A 9656-nucleotide genomic window follows, 5' to 3' on the forward strand; every position below is an offset into this window, starting at 1 on the left:
ACCATTTGCTTTGAAGTGATTTTTCCGTAAACTACTTTCATTGGGTTTGACTCGTCTTCGAAGACCCTCACGGTCGATTACTGTGTTGTTTCGGGCTTATACACATAGATACAAGTTTCGTCGTCTGTGATAATCTTACAAGCGTCGTTTAAAGCACCGCGTTCATAATTATTTACAATTTGTTTGCACCAATCGACAATATCTTTTTTTGAGCGATTGTCAAATTGTGATGGACCTAACTTGGAAAACCCATTTTTGCGGCCAGGTGTTCATGTAATATCAAACACGGTGTGCCTTAACAAATTTAAATGGAAGGTGCTTACACCTGGGAAGTTTTTGCTGATTCTGAAACTGCAATGCTCATAGATGAGAAATATCAAGAAACAAAAACAATCGCCGGAGGGATTTTCAAATAAATCGCGATTTAAATTCACATTTTTAGGGGTTCTTTATGTTTTCACGATTTTGTTTGGAAACAGCGAGTCCTATGTAATTGGGCCTAAAGAAAATTCTTTGAAAATTCTCCACAAAATTGACTTGTATGATATTTTCGTAGGTTTTACCGTTTTTGAGATATAGAAGTTCAAATTGAGACAATGCACTGACTGTATCGTAAGACTTAAGATAAAAACATAAAAATTTGAACTGAACCTCTATATCTCAAAAATGGTAAAACCTACGAAAAAACCTAAAGGTCTGTCTTGTAGAGAATTTTCACAGCTATAACATTTGCTTTAGACTCATTTTGATTCGATTTGCGGCTTCCAAGAAAAATCGTGAAAACCTGAAAAAACCCTAAAATTGTGAGTTTTGATCGCGATTTATTTAACAATCCCTCCAGCGATTTATTCTGTTTTTTTATTTCTCTTATCTATGAACATTGCTGTTTCAGAAAACATCCCACTTGTAAGCGGTTTCTATTAAAAGTTAGTTAAGGGGCACTGTGCATAATATTGTTTTATAAGGGGACAATACAGTCAGTGCATTGTCCCAATTTGAACTTCCATATCTCAAAAACGGTAAATCCTACGAAAATATCATAAAGACCAATCTTGTGGAGAATTTTCTCTGCTACAACATTTTCTTTAGACCCATTTACATCGAACCCGCGGTTTCCAAGCTAAATCGTGAAAACCTAAAGAACCCCTAAAAATGTGAACTTAAATCGCGATTTATTTTAAAATCCCTCCGGCGATTTTTTTGTTTCTTGATATTTCTCATCTATGAGCATTGTAGTTTCAGAATCAGAAAAAACTTCCGAGGTGTAAGCACCTTCCATTTAAATTTGTTAAGGCACACCGTGCAAATGTTAGTTGGTGGAAAAAATGCCTAAGGATGTCTCTATCTTATTGTGTATATCATGGCGATCTTGCATTATTCGTTCACGGACGGCTTAATTTTTTCTGGCACAACGACCTTATTTGGACAACCCTCACAACCGTCGTTTTTTAGCGAGTGTCGCCACGATTGAATTCATTAAACCAGTTTTTCATCGTGCTATAGCATGGTTCTTTATCGACATATAAAAATTTAATTTGATCGATGCACTCTTGCCGTGATTATCCAAGTCGAAAGTTGTGCAAAATGATCGGGAAAAAACGTTCACAAGTAAATTCCATTTTGTCTTTTTTTGCAAAGGGATTTTTCGTGTCACTGTAAACAATACAACACATGATCGTATGTTAAACTGTCCTGAGTGCTTTTAGGCTAAAAAATGTCAAACTTTCAAAAAAAAAATGTCAAATGACGTCTGACAATAGTTCTTAATACTTCTTCGATCTTAAAGTCCACGATTTTTAAATGCAATTTTTTTAAATGCTGCATATTATTAGAGTGATATTTGAATTAATTCTCTTTTGAGTTGAGCTATTTTGACCTAATAGGTACATTCAAAAATTAGGAATCCACCGAGGCCCCACACATTCAACCACTGTGCTACGTTTCACGGGTGGTTAGAGCGATCACCAGGCATATTGAATGGTGTTTTTTTAGTGGGTGGACGAAGGCTAAGCTTGGAAACTAGCATTTGTATCGCAAACCATTCGAAATTTGTATATTCGAATTATTTATTTTTTATTTTAATGTTAGTTATTTAATTCCAAACCTTTCCTATACTTGGCTGGTAACCCTATTTTTCAATGATTTATTACAAATACAAAGGCAGCTTTTTTCCACCTTTATTGTATTTGTCCTTCTGTATCAGAAGATTTTTGATCATCAATATTTGTCATCGGAATCTTTGACAAGTTGATGGTGGCTAAGAACGCTAAGACGCCTGCAACCGTGTCACTTGGTTGTTGGAGTCCCAGTTTCAAATCCCAGCCTGGCTCATGCTGAAATCAATTTTTTTGTTTTGCCTTATTATTGCTACATATTATTGTTTACACATTATGTGTTGAAATGCTTATAATAAAAATATTTCTTCTGAAAGTATTTACAAATAAATAATGGAAAAACGACATTTCACGGAGATAGTTACAACTTATATTTAAATAAATTGAAAATCGACGAATTTCTATGTCCAAATTAATGTAAGCCATAACAACAAAAATTTCACTTCTCAAGTATTTGCTGTTTTTTAAATCGTACTCAGATTATGTTATGACCACGCGACACAAACAACAATACTCAAGGCCGGAAATAAGCAAAAAATGTCATTTACATCTTCGAACCATGCCAGCCAGCAACACCACCACCAAACACAGGAATATTTCATAAACTATTATAGTATATGTTTGTACTTCGAAACTATTATTATCTTGCATTATGTATGTAAATATGTGCGTTTTTGAGGTGGCTATTTTTGAAACTGAACTCTAAGTCCACAACATTTTTGGTTTTTGGTACTGATAACAGAAAAGAGAGATTTGATTTGAATATGTATATGTGTAGAAATGCTTGCTTGCATTGTACATAGTTTCGGAATTATCGCGGAACAAAAAAAAAGAAACACAAAACAGATGAACTTCTTTCCACTTATGTTTTAATTTTAAAATTATTTGAAACCTAGAGTTAGTTTTTAGTTTATTTCTATGCGATAAGAAATGGACAATTGAACAGTGATGCTGAAGGGATTGCCACAACTTTTCGTGTATGAGGAGGGTGTTTAATTACATTTACAAATATTCTAAAATATTCAGAAAATTAAAATATTTGGCGTCAGATTCCTTGAAGCCTTTGCATTATAGGTATGTATTTAGTTTCTTCGGCAATATTACTGACTACACTCCCAACAAAATTTTTGTGTGAAAATGATAACCATCTCGCAGGGTTTAAAACTTCTATATAAGTTGGTTGTACCTGGTTCTTCGGATAATGCATTTCTTCGACCGTGTAAAGTTTTGGAATTTGTCTTCTTTACGAAAACTTTTTGGTGTTCTAAGAGAAGAATTTTTGTTTTTTTTTTTATAGGAAGACCTTTTGGACTTCCATAAGAATGCCTTTCTTCTATAAGAATAAGAAGACTTTCTAGTCTAACATAAGAATATCCTTTAGTCTCCTATAGGAAGTCCTTCCGGTCTACTATAAGGCCTGGTCTACTATAAGGCCTTTTGGTTTTCTGTAAGAAAACTTTTTGGTCTTCTATAAGAAGACCTTGTGGTCTTCTACGAAAAGACATTTTCGTCCTCTATAAGAAGACTTTTTGGTTTTCTCTAAGAAGGCTATTGGTTTTCTATAAGAAGACTTTTGGTATTCTATAAGAAGACCATCTAATCATCTATAAGAAGGTTTTTTGGTCTTTTATAAGACGACTCTTGGTTTTCTATAAGACAATCTTCAAACCTTTTATATTGGTCTTTTGTATGAAGACATGTTGGTCTTCTATAGGAAAACTTTTTGGTTTTCTATAGAAAGAACTTTTCATTTTTAAGACCTTTCTGTAGGAATACCTATTTTTCTAAGATCTTCACTGTGATCCTCTATAGGAAGACCTACAGGTTTTCTATAGGAAGACCTTTAGGTTTTCTATATGGAGACCCTCAGGTTTTCTATAGGAAGACCTTTAGTTTTTCTATAGAAAGGCCTTAAGGTCTTCTATAGGAAGACTTTTGGTCTTCTATGGGAAGTCTTTTAGTCTTCTATAGGAAGACTTTTAGGTCTTCTATAGGAAGACCTTTATGTCTTCTATAGGAAGAACTTTAGGTCTTCTTCCGTAGGAAGACTTTTAGGTCTTTTATAGGAAAACCTTTAGGTCTTCTATAGGAAAACATGTAGCTCCTCTATAGGAAGACCTCTATTGGAAGAACTTTTGGTCCAAGGTATTCCTTGTGGTCGTCTACAGAAAGAAATTTTGATCTTCTATAAAAATACCTTCTATAAAAATACTTCTTTCTATAAGAAGTGATGTTGGTCTTCTATAGAAGACCTTTAAATCACCTATATGAAGACCTTTAAGTCTTCTATAGGAAGACCTATAGGTCGTCTATAGGAAGATCTTTATGTCTTGTATGGGAAGGTCTTACACAGGAAGACCTTTAGGTCTTCTATAGGAGGATCTTTAAGTCTTTTATAGAAAGATCTTAAAGTCTTCTATAGGAAAACCTTTATCTTCTATATATATAAAAGAGCAGTGAGGTGAGGTATTCACTGACTGACTGATTCATCACCGCCCAGATGAAACCGCTGAAGCTAGAAAGTTGAAATTTTGGGTGTAGGTTGCTGTTAGTGTGTAGGGGTGAGATAAGGCTGGGTTTTTGGAAATTCGACCCAGAAGTGTACGAAAAGTACTAAAAGGTACTAAATATGGTACCCTTTGTATTAGGGAAACGGTAAGATCTAGAATTCTGAAATTTGGAATGAGGGTAACTGATGGAGATCTAGAAAGATGTACCAAAGGGTTTTTGGAAAATCGACCTCTAAGTGTACGAAAAGTACTAAAATTTACAAAATTTAGTACCAATTGTATATTTTGAACGGATATAGCTAGAATCATGGAATTTGGTATGGAAATCAAGGTTGGGAAGTGGTGTTGATGTAATTAAATGTTTTTGGAAAATCGTACTAATGTGTACGAAAAGTACTAAATGATACTAAATTTTGAACAAATTATATTTGGGTGAACGGATAGAACTGGAATCCTGAAATTTGGAATTAAGATTAGTGTTGAAGTGTATGATTGAGACATGAGGGTGATTTTGGAAATTCGTACTTATGTGTACGAAAATTACGAAATGGTACTAAATATTAGGATTTGTGTGAACGGATGTAGCTGGAATCCTGAAATTTGAAATTACGGTCAATTGTGGAGAGTAACGAAGAAAACTTTTTGGAAATTCGATCTATAAGTGCACGAATAGAACTAAATGGTACTAAATTTAGTACAATTTGAATTTGGGGGAATGGATAGAGCTGGAATACAGACATTTGGAATGAGGGTCACTGATAAAGAGTAACAATGAAAGGTTTTTTGGAAATTCCAACTATAAGGGTACGAAAAGTACTAAATGATACTAAATTTAGTACAATTTTGATTTGGGTGAACGGATTGAGCTGGAATACAGACATTTGGAATGAGGGTCACTGAGGAAGGGTAAAAATGAAGGTTTTTGTAAACTCGAACTATAAGGGTACGAAAAGTACTAAATGGTACTAAATTTTGTACAATTTGGATTTGAATGAACGGATAGAGCTGGAATCCTGAAATTTGAAATTGGGGTCAGTGGTGGAGAGTAACAAAGAAAGGTTTTTGTAAATTCGAACTATAAGTGCACGAAAAGTTCTAAATGGTACTAAATGTAGTACAATTTGGATTTGGGTGAACGGATTGAGCTTGAATCCTGAAATTTGTAATGAGGGTCACCGATGGAGAGTAACAAAGAAAGATTTTTAGAAATTCGAGCTATAAGTGCACGAAAAGTACTTAATGATACTAAATTTAGTTCAATTTGGATTTGGGTGAACGGATAGATCTGGAATCCGGAAATTTGGAATGAGAATCACTGTTGAAGAGTAAAAATTAAAGGTTTTTGGAATTCGAACTAAACTTATACGAAAAGTACTAAATATAGTACAATTTAGATATTGGTTAACGAATAGGGCTGGAATCCTGAAATTTGGAATGGGGGTCACTGATTAAGAGTAAGAAAGATGTATCAAAGGTCGAAAAGTCCTAAATGGTAGTGAGTTTAGTATGATTTGGATTTGGATTTGAAGAGCTGGAATCCTGAAATTTGGAATTAAGATTACTGTTAGCATATAGAATTGAGATATGGAGGAAGCGTTGGAAAATGGTGGAGGTAGGGAGGAGGTTTTGAAAATTCGTACTTATTTATACAAAAATTACTAAATAGTACTAAAATGGGTTTCAGGAGAACAGATAAAGCAGGAAAAGTGAATTGGGGTTAGGATATATGTTGAATATAAGGAAGTAATCTTTTAAAATACACTATGTCGAGAGGTACCGTTATATGGGGATATACGAAAACGTGGATTTTTATGGTCATTTTGGATTTTTATGGCCATTTTGAATGCCGAAAATTTAACGGACCTATTCGGGTTCTGGGCGAAACCGCTAAAGCTAGAACCTTGCATTGTAAATGTGCGTGATTGTTGTTGTGAAGGCGTGAGATAAAGTTTAGTGTTTGGAAATTCGTACTGGAAGGGAATGTTGTGTTAGTGAAGGGTTAAAACCAGGAGTCAAATCTGAAATTTGCAATATGATACGTAGTTTTGGAAATTCGAAATAAAAAATATGATAGTTGTGTAGGGATGCGATACTTCAGATTTTTTTTTTGTAAATTCTGACTACAATCGAAAAAAATATTGGTAATAAAAATAGGTCTTAGTACAACAGAATCTCCAGTATTTACCATTCCCGTATTAAATATTGTTTATATATATTTTATACGAAGTAGCGGGCATTTGCTAGTGTATTATATAGGAAGATCTTTTTTTGCTATAAAAAGACGTTCTGTTCCTCTATAAGAAAAAGTTCTAGTCTTTAATATATAAGATCTTCCTTGTGGTCTTTCTATAGAAGATCTTCTATTGGAAGTCTTTCTGGTTATCTATAAGAAGACCTTTTGGTCTTCTTTAGGAGGACCTTCTGGTCTTCTATAGTAATAGTATTTTGTCTTCTATATGAAGACGTTTTCGTCATCTGTAAAATCTGCAACCTGGACTGGCTGAGTCTATAAAAATCAGGAGGCAAGTAAGTGGATTTTCCTGGGCAGTTAACCAAATACAGCGTAACGAACATTCCCAGTCCACATGCAGGGTATGTTTTGTGTATCGTGCCATCAATTCAATATTCCATAAGAATAGAGGCGGCTGCAGCTGGTGGGTATTCTGCTGCGATGGATGCGGGTGTTCTGCGAGTTGATCATTCACACTGTATCTTTGTACTGTATTCGCAAGTGCATCTGTGTAAATGATATCCAAGTCTGCTTGAAAGGCTAGTTGATCTAAAGATTATCGTTTATACCTTTGGTCCTCTCTCTAGATCATGAATGTTCCTTCTGACGAACCTGTTTTTGGGAAGCCTGCCACTAAATTGTGGCAGAAATGATCAATAACTCAGAAACAGGTTCTGCATCGACAACATCTTGCTGTGCAGACGCACCGGTAAAAATTTCGTCTGTTCATGAAGGTGTTCCACTGGTGCCATGAGGAGGCACACTGTTGCAATACTCAGTGTGGTATTCCGGCAGGTTTGAATATTCTTCTACGCGCAGTGCTTACATTTGCAAACCACACAAAGCTTACCACATATCGTCCTACTGTTTTCTAAGAGGTCAACAAGGTTTCTTTGTCAGAACCCCAAGTATTGCCGGTCAGCAACTTGAGGACCATGTTCTTGTCATTTTGTGGTTTTTTTGCAAATTGGATAGTGAAAAAACATCCAAGCATTTCTAAAGACCTGCAAACCAACAGCTCCAAGCGAAAGATTCCAAGCCTGTACCTCGTCTGGTCAACAGAGTGAAGAAATACGTAAACCTCCCGCACCATGGGTTGAAAAATACCGCCCAAAAAGTGTTGATGGTAACGCATGCAACCCAAGCTGCCTTACGTCGTAGCATGGAAAAGGAAAATCATAGCACCAGATGCCGATTACCTCAAGATGTACTAAATTTCGCTTCAAGCTATTGGTTGAGGTACAAATTATTGAACGTTCAAAATATATTTCTGAATTGGAGGGCTGAGGGACCCAGCCGACGGATTATTTTTTATTTGATATATTTTTTCAATGAGGAATGAAAAATAAGATTAAAATCAACCTTCCCCTTCTCAACACAATCCCCCAGTACGCACTGTAACAAAATCAATTCATTTATTTTGAGAATATTTAATATTTGAAACTAGCTGATAACCAGCAACTAATGCGACACAACATAAGCTGTACTTTGCCATCCACATCTCTGCACAGCACTTAGTGATAACATGAAAAAATATGCTTTGATTCTGCCTCTGGCGGCGGCGGCAGCAGATACGCAGCAGAAGGTCACAATTCTCTCTATAAATTCTTAGGATCGGACATAGTTCAAATCACTTGTGTTTGAAACTTCGAAGACAAACCATAACCAAAAATCATCATGTCGAAATTGTTCTTCATTGTTACTCTTACCATCTTGGCTGTAAGTATTACAACAAAAACGAAATAAAACATAAACAATAAAAGTGAAAATGAAAAAGTCCTTGATTTTAATATAAATCATCTTCCGCTTTTCTTTAACAAAAAGGCTGCCTCTGCTGGCAAACCCCCCCGCTTTCCTCGTGATGCTCCCACCGCCCCTGAATTCAACGCTGAAGCCGTCTTCGGTGCCATCCAAACTGGCTTGAAGAACTTGGGCAATGCTTTCTTTGAAGCCACCGGTGCCAAGGATGCTGATGACCTCCAAAAGAAGACCATTGAACGTTTCAATGCTGCCCAAGAAAGAATCAAGGTCTGGGTTGAAGGTGCCCAAAAGGATGTAAGTTATGGCAATCAAACACAACATACGGTGTCACATAAGCCAATGGCTTTCTGGTTTAAGTCGTTTGTGGTAAAATAATAAAAAAAGTGTCCAAGCCTTTTATTTTTTTGCCAGAAATTACTTAAGCAAGAACGCCATGCTTCATGTCCAACTCCGCCTTAATATGTACCAACAAATGTTGAGCGGGTAAATAATAATCATTTTTCCACTTTCTTCCAGACTGAACACTTGAAGGAAACCCCCGTCATCAAGGACTTGCGCGCCGCTTTGGACAAACTCGGCAATGACTTCAAAACCGCCCACCCCGGTTTGACCCAAGAAGTTTCCACACAATTCGAAAAGGCCAACGCCAATGTTGAAGATGTCTTGAAGAAGATCAAGGCTTTGGAAAACTCCGAAGAAAGCAAGAAATTCAAGGAAACCGCCGACAAATTGATCGAATCCGCTAAGCAACAACTCGATGCTTTGGCCAAGGAAATGAAGCCAAAAGCTTAAATTCCAATAAGTATTTTTAAGACATTTAACTAAAAAAATAAAAGAGACGGGCTGGAGCTTTCTTGGCTTTGGTTATAGAAAAAAAAATACGAACACATTTTTATTTATTCGAAAGAATTTAAAAGGGTGAAATATTTTGGAAAAATTTGTGAAACTTCGAAATAAAAATCATTGCGACAAACATAAGAAACTACTAAGCTGGGGCCATACCAAAACATGGACCTATGTATGTTGACGATTTTTGGTGGA

General features: G+C 35.7%; 1 protein-coding gene across 1 annotated transcript; it reads left to right on the top strand.

Annotated features, from left to right (window-relative positions):
* The first annotated feature begins 8496 nt into the window (after positions 1 to 8496).
* On the top strand, positions 8497 to 9452 carry LOC141406763 (uncharacterized). Its single transcript, XM_073992767.1, has 3 exons — positions 8497 to 8573; positions 8679 to 8909; positions 9132 to 9452. Exons 1-3 carry the CDS (start codon positions 8532 to 8534, stop codon positions 9405 to 9407), a joined length of 549 nt encoding a protein of 182 aa, XP_073848868.1. The 5' UTR covers positions 8497 to 8531; the 3' UTR covers positions 9408 to 9452.
* Positions 9453 to 9656: the final 204 nt, after the last annotated feature.

The sequence above is a fragment of the Musca autumnalis genome, unplaced genomic scaffold (assembly GCF_047663935.1).
Source record: "Musca autumnalis isolate F117 unplaced genomic scaffold, ASM4766393v1 scaffold_5, whole genome shotgun sequence".
Lineage (NCBI taxonomy): Eukaryota > Metazoa > Arthropoda > Insecta > Diptera > Muscidae > Musca > Musca autumnalis.